General features: G+C 32.4%; 2 protein-coding genes across 2 annotated transcripts; both read right to left on the minus strand.

Moving 5' to 3' along the window:
- Positions 1 to 1,711: 1,711 nt before the first annotated feature.
- Positions 1,712 to 16,587, minus strand: LOC132745223 (neuroendocrine convertase 2-like). The gene is made up of 17 exons (XM_060734072.1): positions 16,450 to 16,587; positions 15,550 to 15,647; positions 15,068 to 15,164; positions 14,595 to 14,814; positions 13,089 to 14,308; positions 12,487 to 12,570; positions 11,163 to 11,279; positions 10,689 to 10,823; positions 10,238 to 10,332; positions 9,846 to 9,934; positions 7,738 to 7,940; positions 6,934 to 7,152; positions 6,624 to 6,721; positions 5,107 to 5,213; positions 4,260 to 4,380; positions 3,195 to 3,520; positions 1,712 to 3,039 (listed from the first exon to the last, which is right to left on the minus strand). The coding sequence occupies exons 5-17, from the start codon at positions 13,251 to 13,253 to the stop codon at positions 2,717 to 2,719; spliced, it is 2,082 nt and encodes a 693-aa protein (XP_060590055.1). The 5' UTR covers positions 13,254 to 14,308; positions 14,595 to 14,814; positions 15,068 to 15,164; positions 15,550 to 15,647; positions 16,450 to 16,587; the 3' UTR covers positions 1,712 to 2,716.
- A 5,354-nt stretch (positions 16,588 to 21,941) lies between these two features.
- LOC132745224 (perlucin-like protein) lies at positions 21,942 to 24,313 on the minus strand. The gene is made up of 5 exons (XM_060734074.1): positions 24,065 to 24,313; positions 23,741 to 23,820; positions 23,402 to 23,504; positions 22,549 to 22,759; positions 21,942 to 22,185 (listed from the first exon to the last, which is right to left on the minus strand). The coding sequence occupies exons 1-5, from the start codon at positions 24,249 to 24,251 to the stop codon at positions 22,167 to 22,169; spliced, it is 600 nt and encodes a 199-aa protein (XP_060590057.1). The 5' UTR covers positions 24,252 to 24,313; the 3' UTR covers positions 21,942 to 22,166.
- Positions 24,314 to 24,800: the final 487 nt, after the last annotated feature.

The following is a 24,800-nucleotide window of genomic DNA, read 5'->3' on the forward strand; positions in this document are numbered from 1 at the left end:
TTCTGATACCCACAGCTGGTCGGATGATGATGTCAAACATGCGATTGATGAAAATATATATATAGAAATGCAATTGTCTGAAAAAACACAAAGATTTTGCAACACTCACAGATTATCAGTCAACCATCGTAATTAAGAACACTCACATAAGGAGCAAACTTTTTTTTTTTAAAAAAATGAAATCAACACAAATATAAAAGGAAGGTTCTGGTAGGTCTTTCCGATATTTGTTTGACATTTGATGTATGTCTTGGCCAATAGCTTGTGGGATTCTCTTTTAACGCATAAATATACAAAAACAAAACAAACTAACTCTTTGTTGGAGTTATTTAATTTCATTAAGTTATAATGAGTTGTAAGTTAGATAGAGAAACGCATACAAAAACAAATTTATAAGCTTTTCTGTCAAGTCTGATATCTATGGTATTGTAATTTTTGTCAGTTATTATGGACATAAGTCAATGCAAGCTTGTATTTGATTATGTCACAGTTGTCATCAAAAACATTATATGCATCAACATTTGTTTACCATAAGTAAGCGTACGTTCTCGTGTATTCAAATCAAAATATGAAAGTACACAAGATTTACGCGACATTTATTTTCATGATGTGTTGAAAAGGTATATATTTCAAGAGATTGGCAACTGTTATGGTGAATGATCAATAATTGATGATGAAGAAAGTTTATAATACAGTATATAAACTACCTTAAATATATAAACAGATTGCAACACTGTTCTTTAAGAATAACGTTTTACCTATATATTTTGAACGATATTTACAGAAATGTCCGTTAGGCACGTGGAATTATTGGTTTTTTGTATTTTCATAATTAATAGTAAGATATAAAATTGAATATTTACGGCAAAATGTCAAGTTATTATATTTAAACCTGTTCACGGACCATTTGCACCTGGATAGAAATAATGTCACGTAAATAAGTGACACATTAAAGTCCCATTATGCCTCATAAATGTTTTCATTTATTTCTCAATGGTTTATTTCTTCTTTTTTGTATTTCTTTAGTTCAAGAAAGTTACTCATTGACCAGTTATTTAAAGCATGTTTTGCACCTGCTGCCTTTTGGAAACTATTATACTTATAGTGAATAAGTATTTTGTATTGAAGGCAAAATACTTCTTTGTTTACATTTCAATTTGTTACTTCTATGACAAATTATTTCACATTGATCGCAATTTTTTCAGGTTAAAATCATCTATCATGCTCTCAATCATTATTTATACGTCACAAAATTCAGGTTTGCCCTTTCTAAAAAAATGATAATAGAACCTAAGCGCCTATGATCCTGATTGGCATAAAAGAATCAAATATTATATAATAGACTACTACACATGCAAAATATCATTGTGAGCACGTTTTTTGAAAATGCAAAGGTATATTACATATAAAAAAGCTATGTAATTATAATTATACGCGGTATGGCAAAGATAGAACGAAGAAAAATTCAAGAATTAAAAAGATACTTTATTGGCATAAGCATTCAACATATTATTAATGAAATAATTCATATATGATCCATGAGCATGAGATGAACATCAATAACATTGAATCAATGAATTTATACATGGCAAGATAGCATTATTGAATATATCCGCTACATGTCAGCACACAAATATAATTGCTTTCTATTAATTCTTTCAATAAATAGAAATGATAATTACTTAATAACACTTAAACATTTAACTTATTAGATACCAAATTTATACTTCGAGGATTATGATCTATCTTATTTCTCAGACCATTCTTCACCTGTTTAGCATATTTAACAAAATTATAGTTACAAATGTTCAACTCGAATTTTATTATTTTATGATATCTATTCTTAACAACAAGTATTTCTACCATGAATACATGTACGTACAAAACATAAAACTGTTACAACAGAAAAGTAAAGTATGATAATAAGTATGACATTGTTACATGATGACAAGAAAAATATCATGTTTTCAATATAAAGATAAGTGAATATATTTGGCTAAATTTTATGATTTCATTGTTTTGAACCTTTGTTTAAACTTAGCTTTGTTAATTCTTAAATCAGAATAAAATTGACATACAACTAAAACTGGTATTCATTTGCAATAACTTGCATATTGCATTTTATAATTAATATATTATTTCTATTTATATCGCTAAATGGTCGATGGTAAATGGATTTAGACCAACATTTTCATTAATTACTAATACTAATATTAGTAATTTACTAAATTTTCCATACACCGCAATATTTAGTGTTTTTGTCTAAATTTGCCAAGAGTTCAGAAAAAGATAAGCAATACAATCCTATCATTCATATCTATGTTTTTCGACCCACAGGGCGGAGTAAAGGCTGGGCTGAAAGACATAGAAGACGTGTCTAAGTTGTCCTATAAATCACATCAGTATTGTTATATTTTTCTTTGCGTTCGGGATCAAGCACGATAGTGTCGTGGATAGAACTTAAGTCAAATTAAGTCTGTGCTAGGATGTGTGGGAGATATTGCACTTTTATATTATCTCTCTCATGAACGTCATTCTATTAAATCGAGTCTGCAATTTTCATAAATTTCATGAAAAGAAATCATTACTTCCGAGAGATGGATTAGTCTCTTAGTGTAATGATTGAAACATTAGTTAGTACCGAACTAAAAGAACCATCCTATCATTATATCTGGGGTGAACAGAGTTGTGTATATCAAGACTGGTTCCGCACGTACTAAGTCATAGCTACAATAAAGTTATTCAAATAGCAACCAATTACAATTACTACTAATGCAATAAAAACAGAGGCGAGGAAGACGTAAAATAAATACACTTTATGGCTTGACTCTTTCAAATTCTCTTCCGTGTTGTCTCTAGAAGAGTTTGGGAGATCATTTAATACATAGTGTTTAAACCTGCTGTACCATTCAATTAGATTTAAAACATTATATTCTTTCAAATTATTTCTCTCATCCCATTGCAGGTTATAAAATCTTTTTGAGGGGTTGGTCGGTGTTCCATATAACGTTAATGCAACTTTTCGTAGTTTAAACATTTCTGAAAAATAGAGGTATTTCTTTTGTCAATTCAAAGCTATATATAACACTTCTTTAACATTTCAAACTAAAGACAACTGGAATATAAAACGAATTGATCAAACATTAGGTTGTTTCCGATAATTAACCTGAATTATTTCAATGTTAAATACTTACCTTGATCAAGATCACTGCTATTACGAACAATTAGAAACCACTGTCCAGTAGGATTCTCTCCCCAAAACTGTACTGATGTGTAATTCCAGGATCGTGTTCCATGATATGAGTTAGTTTTGTAATCATATGTCCTATCAGAAGTTTTCCTGTTTAGTAAAAGTGAGCAGGAATTCGACGGTGAACAAAGCAATATGTCCACAAAAGCTTCAAACTGTTTATCATATTTCAGCTCTACTTGTACATGCTCCAAGAATTTGATACATTGATCACCCTTTTCACATGGTCCGACCTGAACTGTAACAGCTATTGCATCTTGACGGGGAGGCCTACAATATAAAGGAACTAGTTTGTAAAAAATATGAAAATTTATACTTCAGAATATATTGGAAGCATTTTACCTCATGAGCATATTGTGAAAAATGACCGTTTTCATTGGAAAGCATCGTGTTACAAGTTCAAACTGCAATGAAACTTTGAAAAATGCTTCAATACTAATGAAACTTGGCAAAAATGTTGACTAGACCATAGCCCTCTGTAACAGCATGCTCAGTCTCAAATTTCCTGTTACCAAGGCAACGGGGGGACATCTCAAAATTGCCAAAAATTACTATTTTGCATTGTTTTTTTTCATCAAAACTGATTATTTCAAGGTGCTGCAACTTCTCAATGGAAAATGCAATATATGTACTGTTATGGTATGACCTTGCTCGAGATGGAGTAAAATGTAGCCTGTCACATTTCTAGAATTTTCTTGGCGATGAGCTACCGCCCCCTTCAAACCCCTAAAATAGAAGGGGGCACATCTCCCTTCTGGCAAACCGCTGATGTATCTTTCTGATACTTACTACTTCAAATATATTCATTTTTTTGGGTGCTTCAAAATACAACAATATTAATCATATGTGTCTTGTAAAGCTTTACAATTCAATGAACGCCACTGGTTGTGTCTTATAATGATATGATATTCAACTCTGAAGCATAATCGAAGAGTTATATGAGACACACATTTTGTTCTATAATTCATCTAGTAATTGACAGTTTTGTGTTTCATACAACAATACTTACCAGTTTTCTCTTTGTGTTTCATATACTGTGGTTTGTTTTTGAGGTGGTACCGTCAACCATTTTTCAGCCAACAATGTCATAGCAGTAGCATTCATCAATCCAAATCCAAAGAAAGAATTATCTACAAAATTAACAAATCACATTAGAAGTTTAATTGTGCGAACTAGTTATCTATCAACTTACTGTTGACATTGCAACATCACAAGTTTACCAAAGCTATTATCTCAATAGCATTGTTCGTTGTGTAAAAATAGTCCAAATAAGTAAAATTTATATGAGAAATATTAGCATTATCATTATTCAAATGTCATAAAATCAAATTAAAAAGTTTTCTTTCACTTTAAACTAAATATCGTGTATATAATTAAAAGTCTTTTGGGTTATCAATAGTTTAAAAAGCGGTATACGTGACCAAAAGAGTGGTGCAGGTCTTTTTCGCTCGTGCCTAATATAATGACAGTTTAAAACATTCCTATACGTCACAAAAACGTTCTATATAGATACGCTTTAGGACATTTCAGCTGTTTCAAAAAATTATATAATTACCACTTTTTTCATAATCTCTAACTTAATAAATCCTGTATTATTTCACTAATGGTTTCATTTATTTTCTTATGATGCATCTACACTTGCGTACATAAGCAAGATACAGTTAAGATTCCTGAGGCATCAACTTGTGTGTATGATACATTTACTTTATCTTTTAATGTTATCCTTAACTGCAAATACTAGTAACTCAAAAATCACTTCAGTGTATCAAGGCATATGATATCAGTTATTTAAACTATCGTATTGTATGTATTTATATGAAAGTATCGTGTCTTCAAGTATTTACATATCAGCTTACACTGTAGCCCGGCAGCATTTTTCATTAGTCCTCCGGTATGTTCAAGTCTTTCGTGAGAAGAAGATAGTACTATTATGTGTTGAACATCTCTCCAAGTCAGCTTAGAACTGAAAAAGTAAAAAACGTTAAAAAGTATCTCAAGTTTATTTTTGTTGATAAATATTATGCAGCAGATTAAATAAAATATGCATATAAGTGTATATTGATTTACATATTAGTCTAATTCTTAGCAGCTCCAGATTATTTTATTTAGAACTAAAACAACAGGCCGCTTTCGTTTCTCAAATAAATTTGTTTTACAAACGAGGATTGATAAAAAAAGTTCTAGGCCCGATGTACTTATTGCAGTCAGAGAACCTAACTAATGGTATTACTTTTCAATATAATCGCCCTCTACATATATGCACTTAGCCCACCTGTGCTCCAACTTGTTTAACCATTCAAAATACAACTCTCTATTTTGGGCGTCAAAGGACTTATTGACCGCCTCCATGACACCTTAATTGCTTCCAAAAAGTCTAGGGATTGGGAAAGAATTTCAAAGTCGCAGTCAGTTTTAGCAGCAATCGTAACTTGGGATGTGTGAGCTGGCGCATTGTCGTGAAGGGCAGAACGCCTTGAGTCATTTTGCCCCTCCTTTTACGCGCGATTTCTTGACGCAGACGTTTCAATTCGTCTGCAATATACGTACTGTTTATGGTATGACCTTGCTCAAGATAACCAATCATGATTATCCCCTGACTATCCCAAATATTGAAGCCGTCATCTTCCCTGCTGATGGCACCCATTTGAATGTCTTCGGAGGGGTGAGCCAGGTTCTTCCTCTGCATGCTCTGGGGTTTTTTTTGGATTCTGGATCGAAGTGATGGACCCTGGTTTTATCCCGAGTTACGATCCGGCAGATAAAATCAGGTTCATCCTCGTTGAGAGACAAAAGATATAATGAAATGTCAAGCCCGGTCCGTTTTTGGTCGTCAGTCAACTGTCTGGGGACACATCTAGCGGAAACCTTTGACATGCCATAGACATCAGTCAGAATTGCCTGAACTGAACCAAAGCTTATACCCACATCCTTAGGAATGCTTAGCAGGTCTCGCCTTCTGTCGCACATGACCAGATCGTGCACAGCTTCGGATGTTTCATCGTCATCCGCTCATCATCTCCAATGCTCGCCCTGTACCTTGTAAAGTCAACAGCCCATTTTTTCACAGTGCTATAGGAAGGGGACTCCTTCCCAAGTGTATCCATGTAGTCTTGGTGGATTTCCTTGGGGACATCCCTTTCTTACAGAGGTACCTAATGATGGCTCTGATTTCAACTTTTTTCCATTTGGTCTAAAATACAAACCCCTCTACTGATCAAAGTGTGTTTTATTTTTCTTAATCTGTATAAAACCGAGTGTTACCCGGTCAGTAATCTTAAATAAGATATCTGTATCGAAGTATCGTGTGTAAATGTCAGTGTATGTATTTGAATCAATACGTGAATAATAATCGAACAAAATGTGTATAACTTACTTTGCCTGTAAGGTTAAAGCAATTATTCCAGACGCTAAAGCTGTTGATGCTGAAGTTCCTTTAAAGTAACCGCACATGCCATCGTGACTTGTAGTTTCCTTAATGAAGAGATGTAAATAGTTTGATTCAGAAATAATGATAATTACATTAAGTTTTAGAAGAATGATTTTAGATAAAAATTAAATTTGGTAATATCTTTCGAGTTTACACGATATATGTATTTTTCACAGCTGATTTAATTGGTTAGATAAAAAAGTATATCGTATTATAACATTTATTATATATTGCTGAATTTCTAAAATCATCTCACCAAAGTCTTTGGACCTCTGAGTGTATTAAACTCGCCATATGTAGAAGCCAAGGTAGTGGCACATGGTATAGCATGAGAAGGTATCGAGCCGTCCTTGCCAACACTAGAAATTGTAATCGTATAAATGCTGTTTGCAAGAGCTTCCATGTTACAGTCATAAACCGGGCCTATTTTATTTCCTGCAGAAAATACGAAAATGCTCCCTTTACCCAATCTGCCCTATACAGAGAAAAAGATAGAAATAAAATTTAATAATATATATGCTATGATTATAGAAATATTGGTTAAAAAAGCAAAAAATAACATTCATTGGTTAACGTAATATCATATCGGCTAACAATACAAAAGTTGGACTAGAGGTACTTCAGATAATTATGAACTTAAACCACATTTGACACCGATTTATTTTAAATTCATTTCCAAAAGAAAGGCAATGCGTATATTAACTGGAATAAATTTTGTAATTGTATTGGTCGAGTAAATTGACTTCTCTAAAATATGTTTTATGAATAATAGTGTATGTCATGTATGTGCTAGAGTGTGCAGCGTACAGCGTACTGCTAAAGAACCATCTCGTTATTTTTTTTTATTGAATTTCATTTTATTGTTGATTTTTTCAATTTTATTTAACAATTTAATAGAACATTTAACAATTTGATAGAATAACTAAGGAAGCAAACGCCAATTACAATGTAATTACTTAATTTATTGTCATTTACATTTATCTTCAACTGTATTAAATATTGTATTCATAAATGGAATTTAAAGAAAGTGATAAATGTTTCAAAACATGACATCCTGCACCGTTAGCACTCCTTCCTGTAATGCTGACTTCATCTCTGGGCTTGCTGATATGTATTTATTATGAAGATTGAAACTACAAGAGTAAATATCGATGTCTTGTCGTTTAAATTCAAGTGCAGAAGGGACTTTATCGATTGAAAAGGGAAATCCCATTCGTACGTCCAAACTAATGTATCGCTTGTTAATTTGAAACACCTTTAGAGCTGAAAAAAAGAAATAAGTATTGCAACTTACAAACAATCCATAATTTAGATTCATATAACAGTATAAGCATGTTCAGATTTGCAGCAGTGACTCGAGATAAAAGCGGATCATTGAGATGAATCCATGTGCAGTTCTGCAAAATCTACCCACAAAGAAGTACGTTGCGATTGACGTTAGCGGTTGGACGTATGTGATTGGACTACTGACAATAATGAACAGCGGATTAATTAAGTAAATGGTTTGAAAAGCGATATTATTTTAATGTTAATGCATCCACTTCGTCGGAGGTGAAAGTTTGTAGGTGAATTCATGGCTTTGTTAGGAATATGTTTCTGTGGGCTATAAATTTGTTTCATAGGTACAGGCTACAATTTCATATTATTTACGTGCTCTTTGTCGCTCGTGGCTCAAAGAATTTGCGCTCTTTTGTTATTAGAACTATACATATAAAGCGAAACCAAAGTATTTAATTTACATTACGCGATTGATGTTGACGTTGTGTACTCAAAAACACTGAAACATCTAATTGTAATCAGTTTTTGCCCAAACCGTGTAGCATGTACTGACTCTTCATTCAAAATAGGTGAAAACATATTTAACGCTGGCGGATAATTAAACTATTAACTAAATTATTAAGGTGACGTTTCATTGCAAAGATGACTTATCATTGAATGCTAAAATTCTCGCAAAAAATGCCGTAAGAGCACTTGGAAAAATAATTGCTCAGACTAGAGATATAAAGGAATTTTACATTAATACAGCTGAATTTTTCTCAATTCATTTGCTGTTCAAATTATGGATTACTGCTCGGGCGTGGACAAAACATCTATAGAAAATACCAAACAATAAAACAAAGTGCAGCATTGTACGATTAGATCATTTCTTGGTGTCCACATATTTCAACCCATACCTGCAATTACCTGTCATATTGTTTGGATTCGGGCAATATGATAGATCCTTACTCTGACCTTTTATTTGAATTACAATACATTGACATGTGTTTTTTGTTAACAAATAGGTTATGATGAAAATCATATATTAAAACACTAGTCTGATAATTTGAATGAGACAGATTAGGGTTACATAGGGATCTATCCATTAAAGATGATAGTTAAAAATGCTACGGATGCAGAACAGGCCCGTGTTTCTAAATGACAAAACAATCATAAAAGTGTTTTTGGATTACAGCCGTTGTATAGCCATTGTTAATGTAACTGGTGCAGTGAGGTTTAGGATCGAATTAAATGACAGCTTTATTTAAAGACAACCAGTAAGTCAGAAAACAACTAGCAAACAATGCATAATTGAAAATCATTAAAATGATTGGCCTTGGGAAGTTATGAAAGTTTATAAGTTGCGAATATTATTCCATTTCAAGAGCGACTTTAAAAATAAAACATATCTTGACCTCAGCCTTAAAGAACGAGCGATCGCTACTAGCACATTCGCGGTATTGTATCCTGCCATTCCGTATAGAAACCGGGCGGTATGTTGGTGAAGCGCCAGATCAGAGACTGTTGCAAACTGTGAAATTCTGGTAACATTGAATATGAGCAGCATTTTGTACTCAAGTGTTCTTTATATCCGGATAATATACTCGATAATATAAGTAAAGTTCTCTTGTGTGATCAAACTATCAACATGAGAGATAGAGATATGTTTCTTAACATTATAAGATATTACCCTAGGAGAATTGTGTTCTCGTTTTTCTGCAGATAAATAAAATGTTAACTTATTTACTTATAATTATGTATGGCATCAGAATGTAACGATTATTCTGCACAATAAAAATAAATACCAACTGGCTTATAAATTCAAATCATTGATAGTTAATCACACTCAGTTAAAGGTAAAACAATGAAATTTCAAATGTATGTTTGTTTTTTAGAAATAATATTGCAAACCTGCTAATTTTGCATTGAATGCAACTCCAGCAGAACAATTTTGATTACCAAATTCCGCACCAATAAGTCCAGCCGCCATTGTCCCATGACTGCAAAAATGAACACAAATATCATATATGTATGTTTGTATGTGCGCGCGTGCGAGCGTGTGCGCGTATGTATGTATGTATGTATGGAGATGTGCGTGCGTGCGTGTGTGTGTGTGCGCGTATGCACGTGTGTGAGAGAATAAAAAAATCAATTATGTTTTCTTTCCATTATATATATGACATTTTGTGTTCAATAAAGTATTATTTAATGAAGGAGGTTAAACATTGTAAATTGTGTAACTGATTATGCACTTTAAGAAAAAGTAAGAGATAGTGAGACAGACAAAATAAAAGATTTAACACCTTGTTACTTCCTCGGTTTCCATGTAGTCTCTAAAACGTTCAGGATTAACAAAGCTGTAATTTTTGTCCACAAAACTGTACGAAAGATTCAAATCCTGTAAATGGAAACAAAAGTATGCTGGCCTTGTGCTATTTTTGCAAAACCTTAATTACCGTCATAAAGGTGCTACAGATCACACGTTTAGATTGATAGATGCATTGATCTCTTCAAGAAATATGTTTAGCTTATTAAAGCAGGATCAAAGGTTTTGGCAAATAAACTATAATTATATGATTATTTGTGCTTTATTTAATTACAGTTTGAAACTTTGGTGCTTATGCATTTAATCAAAATCCAGTCTTTGTTGATAGAGCTTCATAACTGCATATAAATTTTGCACATATTCAACAGCTATACTTTTGTTTTGTACATGTTGTATACTTCTGGCATTTTTCTTGAAAAACAACTTACAATGTTTCGTTTTAAGTCCGGGTGGTCAACATCTACTCCAATATCTACAATAGCAACATTGACGCCAAGTCCTGTGTAGCCCAGTGACCATGCTTCCTGGATGTCCATTCCATAGTATGGCCAGCACTGCTTTTTCTAAAACAAAAGAGCAAAAGTTTTATCGTTGATACCGAGAACATCACTACAACATGTATAAAATACAATTGTTGTACTTTTCTCTACAATTAATCAATTTATCGATTATCAATATCTAAACACCTTCAATTATTTTTACAGGTTTCATAAGAGTCAAATGAAATTGTACTTAAAATCATTAACCGTGTGGTATAATTGTAAAATGTGAAATATCTGTACACTATCAACTTACTGAAATATAATGTAAGATATTTGAAAATAACTGGTAGGTAGCTTCAGTTTCGAAATGAGAGCTTAATAACAAAAAACACAAAGGAAACAACATAACACAAAACTTACGTTTTCGTACTTTATTGGTTTAAGAAGCCATCGTTCAAGCGATTGTTTTTCGCTACTGCGATTGCTCCACGTGTAATATTTAACAATGACTTTCTCCCGCCTTTCTGTATGTTCAATCTGTAAGAATATCGTAACTTGCATCATACACAAATTACTTCTGCTAAGAAATTTCTCTGGCAGAATGGTCGAGTGGTTAACGCTAAGGACTTGTAATGTTAGGATCCCTAGCTATGTGTGGTTCAAATCTCGTTAGGGACAAGCCGTTGTGCACTCGAGCAAGAAACTATACACTCATTGATCAGTACTGGCTGGTTCCAGAAACGGATTTGATAGTGTGTCCATAAGCTTTTAGCGTTTTACACAATGAATGTGAATAATGGGGACAAAATGGCGGGACAGGAGCAAAACAATGCCATTAAGAAAAAACAAAGCAAGGCAATCATAAAGATACATGACCCACTAGATGGTATGACAATGTATAATCCTATTCTAGATTCATAGAATTGCTGAAATTCCCGGCAGGACAGTTCTTTTAGGTCAATGGATTTTTTCTCCTCAACCATTCTTTGTTTTACTATAAAATTTCATCTTGGTCGTTGATTTATTTATATACACTGTATCATGATTTTATATGGTTTTACTTCAAACACTCTTGAAACCCATGTTTAATAAGATTTGTTATGTTTGAAATCTCTCGAATTCCGCAATGATTATAAACATGCAAATTGGATGCACGCCACGAGATGTATAATGTTTCATGTAAAATACTATATTTAACTCTCAAAACGAATTCCGAATACATAAGAAATACACCATTATAAAGACCCTATTTTCAATGTTATTTGTAAATTGCAAAAACATAAAAATATACATACAGTTAAATTTACAGGGTTTTTTTTCTTGTTAAGTTTTTTTTTTCTTTTTTTTTTATTATAATCTATGCCAATCCAAACTGTCCTATACGATATTTATTTAGTTGACAAAATATCAACGTCATATACACATTATTGATATACATATACCTTCGAATAAAACATTATAGGATCGAAAATCCAGTATCAGTAGTTGTTGAAGGAAAGTAAAAACAAGACACAGCGTCAAAATAAAAAGATGAATTATTAAGGCCGACTTTGGATAATTTATTATCTGTTTACATTAGCCCACTAAGCAAACACTTGATCGTATAATCGCCACTAAAAGGGGATATAGTTCTGATATCATATGGCAGCTTGCCAACTCGTATCAAAATAAACCTATAGCGTATTCATATATTCAAATACATATATTACTATAATTCTTAAATCATGAAATATAATATTATTACCTTATTAGCAAAATAACTCTTGAAACCTTCAATGTCAGCACGATTGCGCGCAGTGACCCCAAACAAGAATATATTTGACACAAGCTGCAATGAAAAAAAGATCGACAAGATGTATGCTGAAAAATTCTGAGTCACAGATATTGATCAAAATTACGTATTTATCTAATAAAATGTGTCGCAGTATCATCATTCATCGTTATCAAATATTGACACAATGAGTGTTTAATAACAAATAGCTTCAGTGTGTTTCATGAAACAGGCAAGCAACTTAATTTCACTATCAAACACCTGTCATATTTACAGATGAGATGAACACATCAATATTACATAAAAACCACGACTGATGTCACGGCAGCAATTTTACTTTTCCACGTAGAGCATGTTTAAATGCTACGTGGTCCAAATATTAATCACTTGACCTTCTGACAATTAGCCTTTAATTGGTTTAACTTGGTTAGCTATCCAGCAAATGGAAAGTCGTTCGATCTTTTGAGGTTGTACTTGGGTAATACAAAATAAACGTTGATTTATAGTTTGTTTTCGGACGCTCTTCCGACTAATGCGTACAGTGAAAGTAATAGAAAAATACAAAACAATGTCACCTGTCTTTTGAATGCAAGTCCGAACAGGTGAGATTCCGATTTCACCGAATTTATCCATTGTTTTTTAATCTGAACAATATAATCCTGTTTCCGTGGTTCAAAGTTCTTTGAATCAGTAGAAGCGAAACAGTAAATAAACAATATTAGATAATATGTAGTTTTCATTTTTTATTCTATAACACTGAAATTTTAAAATATCGGTTTCCCCTGATCTAAATCACGATATCATATCCCATAAATATAGTGAAGACACAAGTTATGACAGAACTACATAAGATATTCTGATAAGGTGCATTATTTAAGTAGGTAAACAATATGCAGTATTTTTACTTTTTTTTTTTCATCTTCCTTGTGTTACATAAGTTAAAACACTGATAATAAAACAATACTATCTGCTATCGATGTAAGCGTGTACAAGATATGAAACAAACATACAAATGTTTAAGTGAAAGAATATTAGTTGCGTAATTATATTACAAGGAACAGTAATAAACAAGTATATATTAATGTCCTCCCTTTATTCATTTCTCTTATTGCCAGTATGTAAAATTGTATCAGAGAAACATATTGTGAAGTTAGTTGCCAAAACCGGCTATTTTATTTAAGAAAAAGGGGAAAAAAGTTTGTATTGTCAGACAGACTGAATTTAATATTTTATCAGGGTGTTATTTTATGCCCTTTTTCGTGCATATAATTTCATCGTGGAAATGTGTAAAGGAATTTATTGCATGAACTTATTACCGTGTAGATATGAGATTTAATTCTATACTGCAAAATGAAAAATGTATGATATGTTTGTGTATACCCTCTTTATATTATTTTTAATTAATTTATTTATTTTTGTATTTATCATTTGCTGATTATGCTGAATGTATGCCTATTAGACAGAAAGTTTTATCTCGTTACTTCACATACTGAGTTTTTTTAACCGATAGCCACGGCGAACAGGAGTACTTTGCTGTCCTCAAACATATATCTTCAACAAATTAAAAAAAATAATGTGATAAAATTCAAGCTTTGAAGAAAAATATGTTATTATCAAAGATAATCGATTTTATAAAGCGAGTTTGGTTGTTATTTTTGAAATAGAATTAATAAATGTATTCAGTTTATGACAATTATATTTGTATAAATATAATACAATATGTTCTACTGTATTCCGTTTTTACTCATGTAGTTAATAGGTAGTTTATCCTATTACTTCGTTTTGTTGTCCAACTCTGGAAAAGAAAATGATAATTTCTAAATGTTTGTGCAAACATCATTTCAGTCATTCTTTCTATTAGTCCTTTTGTATTTAAAACAAAATTGTGATAATGTGTTGCACCTAAAACTCTTCTGCATTCGTAGAAAGGCAATGCCATTAATTAACTATAATGAACTGAAATTTGAAACAAGTGTGACCATATTTATCATCAAACGTAATTCTTGAAATAGAATATCTATAATTTATTATGTAGAATGGTATTATATTAATTGATAATGTGATGAATGTAAGCAAATTACCTTAACTCGCATATAGCAGTCCTAGAAGTAGTACATGCCACATCTGCCTATCTAAATTTAAGTAAATGGCCAAACATTGCACAGTCTTCACCTTCGAATGCATCCTGCTGCTCACTAGGTGCCCAGTCTAGATAAGGTGCTCCGGTATTTTCTCCGTCATTCAACCTCCAAATTCCCTCAACAAGTTCATCTGTCATCCCCAGTCAGTAGTCTATGTCAACTTTACATTCCAAATGATATATATATTAATTTGTAGTAAGTTGAATAAACTACTTTCCCTCTCCTCGTGATAACTTAGTATCTGTTCATTAAATATGTCATAAATATGTGTCAAGATAGACTGTATCATTAGGCTAGTTATTTGATTAGGCACCAATAACTACATTGTATCATAATTAATTTGAAAAAGTATTACATAAATTACAATAGCCATATGTATTGGAGTCTGTAAGGTCGATTTCAAAGTTGTTAACCTTTTAAGTGATCCGCCATGTAACCTTTAAGGAACATATCCTCTTCTCGAGTATCTACATGAACCAGTCCACTGTTGTCGTGTTGACGACAATATGCCTAGGATAGACAAAGTATAATATCAATGGCCCTTTTAAAATTTAAGGAGCCCTTAATTTGACATTCTACTTTTATTAAATTATATCTTTACGGTTTCAACGAAATTAGAATTCGTTTAGTAATAAAATAGAAGTCAGTAATCTTAGTATGAGAAGACTTTTCGTAATTAAAATAACCTTTTGAAATAAATGTTATATACATGCATGTATTTCGTTTAGTAGTGCCAAAGAAAAAATCTCCAAAATAGTTTATAACATTAACGATATAATTAATTAAACGTAGCCTGAATCATAGTTTTCTTTTCTCCAATCCTTTTATCAGTAGTGCTTTGGAAGACAGCAAATACCACATGAAGATAATTGGCAAAATTAATTAAGGTATTGACCTCTGCCTCTGTAAAGTGCATATGTCCTGAACCAAACAGGTAACATGATCCATGAAAGGCTAGCCATCCATCTGGGCAATCGGTGGCCGATGTTATACCTAATCAAATAAGACACATTGAAAATATATATTGACCTGAATATCTATTGAAATTGCAATAAAGGCGGAAATGTGAACACAGTAGAAATGAATTTAGACATTAAAACTTGTAACGAAATAAAGAAATACTGAGAACGTGATGGGAAATATTGTTGTGCTATTCTATACAGTAGTCATGTTTACATATTGAAATTTAGTGACAAGAATTTTTTTGTTTAAATCAAATTTTTGCGATTAAAATCAGTATTCACTCAAAGAGTGAGAGTGCAAACTGTATTCAACTAGTTTTCATACTGGTGACATTGTTTTAAAAATACATTATAACGTTTCAAAATGTGACAATTTAACCAACGAGTCATTGATAACCAACCTGTTAGTACTACGAGTAAATTCTAAAAATAAAGTACACAGTTCTGAAGGCCTCATAGAATAATAGTGATCTATAAGTCAGCTCATGAACATTAAACGCGCCTTAGTAGTGCCCACTTGTATAATTATAGATAAATTATGGACTCATATGTGTGAGGTAAAATAGTCACAATTGGAACATATAATGTTCTATGGAACCGAAGCAAAAGGAAATACGATTACTTATGGTAGTAAATTAATTACATCATTTTTTTCCGTGACCCATATAAAAGTATTTGATAAATGAGAAGTTACATAATACAGACTTACTTATAGTACAATGTTGTAAATTAAGCAATTATATCAATTAATCTCTCCGTGATTTGTACCAAAGAAATTCATTAAAGAGAAGTCACATAAATAAGTAAAAGTAGCGTTTAAAATTGCTAATTACCAATTAGAAACAATACCAGTAATAAAAGCATTTCATTTAAAGTTTACTTTTCCTTAACGTTTATCCACGTATGTGTAGGTAAAATGTATAAAATCTATATAGTACAACGTTACATTGTTAAAAGCTGGAAAGTCTTGCGTGCACGTTTAGATAAGACAATAATTATGAGCCACTGTGAGGCTATATGTTTACACTAGCTAGCTACCAACAAAATGACATACTTTAGAATTGGAAAATCTTTGGGAGGGCAATGCTCAACAGATGTAAGACTTCTTTGTGATTACATGTCTACTTTTTATACTTCAATCTGAAAATATGACGAATGTATTTTAAGGGAGACATAACTGCAATTCATTCACAGGAAAGGCTGTGAAAAAGGCTTTGGATTTGTCCCCCTTTAACAGTTTCTTTTTTAACACTTCTCTTGTATTGCAGTTCGTGTTTGTTTTGTTTTTCATGTTTATGATGTATTTTTTGAGCATAAAAAGATAATACTCTAATAGGTACAAAAACTTCTGACAGTTGAGCAATGACACACCAGACAGACTTTCCTTTCCAAAACAACTACAAAAGTTTTTTCAAAGAAGGCAAAGTCTGTTCACTCATGGATACCGAATTTCGAAATGTTGATCATCTGCTTAACTAAACCAATCAATGGTGCAAATATGTTCATCACTTCATACAGTAACATATAACATAATCACTCAGTGAAAGCAATGCCATTGTTGACAAGTCTTTTTCCTTGACTATTGTGAGTTTAAAATATTACCCTTAATAACATGATCTCGCTCCATAGTATTTCATCTGTTTCCAAATATAAAAATGTCTATTTCTGATACCCACAGTTGGTCAGATGATGACGTCATACATGCAATGAATAACTTTCTGAGCAGTGAAGAATATATATACAAAGAAAATTGTCTGAAAATTTAAACTTAAACATTTTCAATGCTAATAGATTGTCAATCAACCCTTGTAATAAAGACTTGCTTGTTTGTTTTGTTTAATTGGGATTTAAGTCACACCGACACATTATAGGTCATATGGAGACGTTCCAGCTTCACTGGTAGAGGAAGACCTCAGGTGGCCTTCCGTGCATTATTTCAGGCACGAACGGGCACATGAGTAGAACCACAGACGTTCCGTAAGCTAGCTGAATAGCTTTCATACATGAAATAATCCAAGACCCTGTCGGGATTCGAACCTGCAGCGGTGAGGGGCAAGTCAACGGGCAAGTCAAGGGTTTGAAGTCAACGACCTTAACCACTCGGCCCCGGACGTATGTCTTTGCCAATAGTTTGAGTGAATTTTCAATCCTTCCTCATCCCGTCAGTCAAGAATAATCATTTGTTATGTCTAAAATTATTTTAAAATGATCAGCGTTGCAGAAAATCGCCCAAAAGATTGATATTTAATTTGATTCTGAGTAAATTGCTTCATTGTATAATAGTTTGAAGACATTTATATTTAATATGTGTCGGTCTCAAATCGTATACCCGTACATGCATAGTGCGTAAGCTGAATTGCAGGTATTAGTTACTAAATCCCCAGTTTGCGCGCTGTTTGTCAGGGACAAAATAGAGCAGGCTTGTGATTGGCTCATCTTTTTAGTGAATTACTTACGTGACGACAGGAGAAGAGATAACAAAAGAAAAGACTCAAAAGTCATACTCAGATGCTCTCGTAGTTGTAAAATACTTTTTTCTGGGGTTTCATTGTGTTGTGTTGTGTTGTGTTGTGTTGGACTTTCTTTAGGGAATCTGTTTTTCTCTATTTTATTGTCACATCCGTGTTATTTGTGCCGTGTGGCGGCTGTAAAAAGTCTCTCCGTACATATAATCAATGATGTTATATTTTCGATCCTTGAAGATTGTTCAGCACGACATTATTGTTGTGTATACATGTTATTTGGTACTTTTAGTTTCTTCTATTTGGCCATTTTCAACTTGGGTGGTTCCAGTATTCCTACTTGAATACTGTATAATCACCCTTAGGATATGTTGCCTGCTTTTTAAATTTGTCTTCTGACGTCTTATCTGTGATATGCAGGCTTCATAACCTCAGATCCCCTTTCAAAATTCCATGTTATTTAGTTCCGCCCATTGTTTTCTCGTTTAGGGCAAAAGCATTCTTTAACTTGGGGACAATACGCCGCTTTTCATGGAATGGCACTTCTGTGTCACATTTAAGGTTCCATGATAACCGCCGTATGAACACATCTGCGGATGTTTCTAAATTCAAAATTTCACCATTTTCGTGTTAAATGTTGAATTCTGCTAAAGCCGGTGCTAGGGGGCGTGGACGGTAAATTGCACTTTCCAGTACCGTCCATGAACAGGCTCAATCAAACCGAGTCTGCAACATTTTCAATTGTGTTGTGTTGGACTTTCTTTAGGGATTCTGTTTTTCTCTATTTTATTGTCACATCCGTGTTATTTGTGCCGTGTGGCGGCTGTAAAAAGTCTCCCCGTACATTTAATCAATGATGTTATATTTTCGATCCTTGAAGATTGTTCAGCACGACATTATTGTTGTGTATACATGTTATTTGGTACTTTTAGTTTCTTCTATTTGGCCATTTTCAACTTGGGTGGTTCCAGTATTCCTACTTGAATACTGTATAATCACCCTTAGGATATGTTGCCTGCTTTTTAAATTTGTCTTTTGACGTCTTATCTGTGATATGCAGGCTTCATAACCTCAGATCCCCTTTCAAAATTCCATTTTATTTAGTTCCGCCCATTGTTTTCTCGTTTAGGGCAAAAGCATTCTTTTACTTGGGGACCATACGCCGCTTTTCATGGAATGGCACTTCTGTGTCACATTGAAGGTTCCATGATAACCGCCGTATGAACACATCTGCGGATGTTTCTAAATTCAAAATTTCACCATTTTCGTGTTAAATGTTGAATTCTGCTAAAGCCGGTGCTAGGGGGCGTGGACGGTAACTTGCACTTTCCAGTACCGTCCATGAACAGGCTCAATCAAACTGAGTCTGCAGCATTTTCAATTGTGTTGTGTTGGACTTTCTTTAGGGATTCTGTTTTTCTCTATTTCATATTGCAACGACAGGGAACGAATGTATTTTTTTGCCTACGTCCCTTCGTTTAAATCAGATAGCCTCGTGTTTCGATGCTCTTTCTATTACTTTTTATTTGCAGGCTTCTCTATGTTCAGTGCTCCACTTGTACAGTGTTAAAATTAATTTTTTTATGTTTAAGGCTTTTTGATCCGCCTTTTACGCATAAATATACAAAAACAAAATCATTCTTTGTTGTGATTATTTAATTTCATTAAATTATAATGAGTTGTTAGTTAGATAGAAAAACGCATACAATAACAACTAGCCTCGTGTCCACTAACAAAAGATCGGGATCAGGATAAACTGATCCTGATCTCTTTGTTTTATTAAACTGAAATTCAAAAGTTATTTTCCCTAGAACTAAATGGTACGAGGGATGATCAAAAATTAACCGGACTGGGACTGTCAATTGAACAATTTTCATCATATCACTTATTGTTATATATCACACCTAATCGGAAAACAATATCTGTAAGCTGATACAATATCTAATCTGATATCGCAAGTAGCTTGTCCGGAACAGCGAATTTAAAAACCATGGTAACGCACACCCGGCGCAGTGCGTAAATTTGTGCTGACATCAGGCACTAAATGGTGCGTATATTTTACAATACGGCGCTTTTAGATTTTAAAATACGCCAAAACGTCATGAGCCATATCTTTGACGTTGTCAAAACACATGACTTCATTTAAACCATATTTATATTTGCAATCACAATTCAAACGTCACTTGTTAAAGAAAAACTCACGTTAAAAGTATATCGTCCGAACGTCTCGAAAATCGATCAATAAGAAAAGTTTGTCAAATGTAAGGCGAGAAACTGTTTAAATCGTAGAAAAAGATTATGGCTACCATCGGAAAAGATCCAAAAAGCCACAACATAGTTTTTGATTAGCATAAACGATTAAGAAAGGGTAATAGAGAAATGGAAAACAAGTAAGGGAGAGGCAATTAAGAAGAAAATTTCAAGGACGTTGGTGACGTCAATCGCCGAGACGTTAAAAAATGACAGTCGATTGACTGCAGAGATTGTCAACTATGTTCAACAGTAGCTAAGTGACGGTTCAGTCAACGCTGAGTTTTTTGAAATGATAATTGCTTATTTATTAATTACATATATCATTTTTTTGGTTTACAATTGTATAGATTATTTTTATTCTTTTTCGTAAGAGTCTAATGGAGAACTTGTGTCAATAATTTAACAGTCAGGGTTCAAAATCGATTATGCGTTTTATTTATTTTAAAATAATAGCAATTTTGTTCTTAGTTGTATTTTTTTTATTTTCTCGAATGTTTGTATGATACACTGTATCAATGAAAAAGACATAATATTGTTTATTGCATGTGCGATTTGTACAGAAGGAAATCACGGAAGTTTGCGTCATTAAAGGAGCACTTTATCATAATCCATTCTATTACAATACAATATGATACCAACTTGTACAGAGATATATATAGGCAGTCGATCCGCTGCCATAAACAACATAATTATGGAACACGTATTGGCCTACCACGTGAATGAGTAAAAAACTGCTCCGTTAAAGACAATACGCTTGTGACGTCGTTAACGTCAATTTTAAAGTTATACCGTGCGCCGCATTGCTTTACATGTGCATGCCAATAACAGCATAACTTTTTTATTTGTTAATATTTCTTATTGGTATTTTTTTGTATCATTTAGGGGATAGATTCCGATTTATGTTTCGTGTATTTTTATGTAAATGAATTTAACAGGCAAAAAGTGATCTACAAAGTCCGGTTAATTTTTGATCATCCCTCGTACATGAACAAAATATAAAAAAAACTGATTTGCGAAGAAACAAGCAGATATCGAGATGATATTTGCACCAACCAAAACAAGTAAATGATCGAATCAAAATAAGGATAAATTTTGTGATCAGGATAAATAATTTTCGCAACTGTAAAATACGCATACCTTGTTAAAAAACTATAACATTATTCTTAAATTTCAAACTCATGATATTTTGTATCAAAATCCATAAAATTGATATAATTGATTAACTCACTGAGAATAATTCATGGAGGATATGGGATTTTTTTGTTTTCAAATTTCATTCTGATCATAAAATCACGGGACAAATTGCATCAAATTAGTTTAAAGTGAAAGGTTATTGTAAAATGATAATACATAATAATAATAAAAATATTTGAAATGTTATTTAAAACGTTTTTACTCATTACACATTTATCATTTACCACTTTGAAGAAATTATGAATAGAAGGTAAAAGGACTAATGCCGTATCTTTTTTAATTTGTAGCTTATTCTTTAAAATGTAAATTATAACAATGATTTCATGTTGTCCCAGTTTAAATCAATTAATCTTCACTTTTTGAATTAAAGATTTATATCGTTATATTCTCATTATATCTATAAAATACAAACGCATTATTGGACAAATGCACTTTCATGTGTTATTAATAAGTACTGTAATATTATTTAGATTCATGTCATAAAAGTAATGTTAAGAAGCGGCTAAATTATGTATAAATATAGTTATAATGCTTATTTCAATTTTCATAAAAATTGTTCTCGCTATATACAATAAAGATATCTTTCAATGAGGCAATACCACAAGACATTTCCTCAGTGTGTTGTCGAAGAAAATGCTTGTTTAACTCTTGATTCTCATTCTGGAAATGAAAAATAATAATTATTTATCTTTCAGCAAATTAAATGCAAATTTCCGCTATTTGTCGGTAAATACAATTGTACAAATTACATTGTTTAGCAATAATTTCCTTACGATTTTACAAAACAATGTTGATGCATATAATAGACCAATAATGTTGATTTTATCTATCAAAAGTGTCTGTATATTTAAAATTAAACAATTATATCTTAATTTAGACATTACTTAAAGGCGTTAACTGGTAACCTGAGAAATTTGATTCTTCTGACAAAAGCTCAATAAAAACATGGAAATGACAAATTTGTTTGGGTCCTTTATTTGACATGTTTGAAACGTGAACGCAAATTATAAAATTAAAGTATACCTTTTCTCACACAAGGGAGTTGTTTTTCTATAGCAATGAATATCTGACCACCTATAACCATTAATCTGTTCAAACCAAACACAATCTTCATCTTTTGGATGAAGATGAGGTTCAGATGGACCCCAGTCAAAAAATGTCGCTTCCGTGCCTCTTTGTTGCCATATCCACTTTCCTGATGAATGTTCGGTCAGTCCTGACCAGTACGAGGTCTCTAAATATACACAAACATTATCATTCATTGACCACGCATTGTACCTATTTTTGGACTTATGTGTAAAACACGGGCAAAGTGATTTTATTTAAATTTACGTTAGAAACCGCATCTTGGCTTTTCAGGATTTTAATTTCGTGTTATGTGAGAAAACGAACAATCTTAAGAGGACCATGTCAACAATATTAAAAACTGCAAAACTACATACTTAGCTTGAAAGGCAACAATAATTTCTCACGATCCTAGCACCGGCTAAACTAGTCTCAAACATCAATATTGAAAGTGTTGGAGGAAATTATTCCAAATGACGAGGGAACTATAACAATTCAGTATGAGGCAACGTTGCCAGGCAGCATTTGCCACCCACTAGCTGAACCAAAAACTGAACCATGGTTAAAGTTCTTTATTACATTCACAATTATTTACTTTACGCTTGCCTGAGAATTTCGAAATTGATTCACGGTGTTTTGTTTTAAACAAAAATAAAATAATGCATCTACTGAGTATTAGTCAAACATAATACATTATGAGATAGCTTTATATACTTTTGCTGACATTTTGTTGCAACATGACTTCATTTTTAAATATTTAAAATAACGTTCGTGTAAATTATAATACCATTAAAAATGAAACTGTACTCACCATTCTGTACTCCTTCAATAGTTTTCATGAAACTTTTCAGAAAATCATTTTCTTCTTTTGTTTCCACGACAACCATATAAGAACCTCGTTCTGTGCAAAATAGCTGCAAAATATAAAGAAGGATTAATACACACAGTAAACAATGGTAAACAATGTTCAAGTAAACATATCGATTATACTGTATGAGCGTTTTTAATAAAAAAAAAAGGATTTATTTTTCACTCATTCTTTTTAAATAATCTGTAAGTAAAAAAAACGATATTCCTACGAAAACCGATTCTCAGAACGCTCAAACAACAATACAAAATTTCAAATACGATCCACGTTTAATTTATTTACCTTCGCTGCATTGAATGAAAGTTTTCCTGCACCAAATAGGTAACAATTATCATTGAAAGTCACCCAACCATTTGGACAGCCTACGTAAATTTTGATATCAGTTTAATTTTGGTATCCAAAAGGATATGAATTATAGATAAATACAAAAGTGATTACAGAATTAATGTCAAAATGTTTTAAAATAGTTTAAATAAATAAAGTTTTTTAATATGAATTTCAAAAGTTATTTCCTGCTTTAAATTTCCTTTCTTACTTTTGATCTATGCGAACTATAACACTGACAAAATTAGCAAAGAAAATACATATATAAAAAACAAAACTCACCAGCCCACTTCAATATCTTGTCTATTTTAGATTCCAATACTGCAAGCCGTACAAGAACATCGCTTTCACGTTCTTCGCTTGACTCTAAAAAACTTGTAGAATCATCGGAGCTTTCTTCTATGTTAATAACAACACTGTCTGAAGTGTGTAATAAAAACAGACTAAGGCCAGAAAATATGAAGATCATCCTGCTTGGTTGTAAACTTTCTATTAAATGGGAACAGAGCAAAAATTTACTCTATGCGTATTAGCGGTTGCAAATCACCGTTCGGATTGTTCTGCATGTCTTCTTTTTGACAAAAGACAAATGTTTTAAAAACTTTTTTTCAATGCAATAGAAAAGAAATTGCCGCTGGTGAATGAAACGTATTGTTTTAAAAGATAGCAATCCTTTTTCAAATGTACATTTATGTAAAAACAGGAAGTAAATTCATCATAAAACAATGGATTGTATAAGAAAATGTGAATATACACCTTCTTTTTAAACCACTTCGCCTCAAAAACTGTTGTAAAAAATTAAGTACAAACGCACTTCCTGGAGGGAACTTTACAAATTTAACATCAGCCTTTTTTTATTGATTAGTGCATAAGTACTTGAAAGCATTGTTTTATAAGACAAACTGTTGTCTGAAATCTTTTGCGAAATCGTCTATGAAATCTTACTTTTAAATAAACTGGTATGAAATATATTACATACAAAAGCATCATCCATGAATTACAAACAATTCGATTTCAA

This window comes from Ruditapes philippinarum, unplaced genomic scaffold (assembly GCF_026571515.1).
Source record: "Ruditapes philippinarum isolate M1 unplaced genomic scaffold, ASM2657151v2 ctg3395_1_1_1_1, whole genome shotgun sequence".
In the NCBI taxonomy this organism is placed as follows: domain Eukaryota; kingdom Metazoa; phylum Mollusca; class Bivalvia; order Venerida; family Veneridae; genus Ruditapes; species Ruditapes philippinarum.

Excerpts from the sequence above, each read along its gene's own strand:
- LOC132745223 (XM_060734072.1), bottom strand. The coding sequence starts at position 13,253 with ATGAAAACTACATATTATCTAATATTGTTTATTTACTGTTTCGCTTCT. Across the intron at positions 12,571-13,088 it reads GACTTGCATTCAAAAGACAG|CTTGTGTCAAATATATTCTT; the intron begins GTGACATTGTTT and ends TTTTCATTGCAG. Across the intron at positions 3,040-3,194 it reads TAGCAGTGATCTTGATCAAG|AAATGTTTAAACTACGAAAA; the intron begins GTAAGTATTTAA and ends TCTATTTTTCAG.
- LOC132745224 (XM_060734074.1), bottom strand. The coding sequence starts at position 24,251 with ATGATCTTCATATTTTCTGGCCTTAGTCTGTTTTTATTACACACTTCA. Across the intron at positions 23,505-23,740 it reads TTTCATTCAATGCAGCGAAG|CTATTTTGCACAGAACGAGG; the intron begins GTAAATAAATTA and ends TATATTTTGCAG. Across the intron at positions 22,760-23,401 it reads TATTGAAGGAGTACAGAATG|AGACCTCGTACTGGTCAGGA; the intron begins GTGAGTACAGTT and ends GTGTATATTTAG.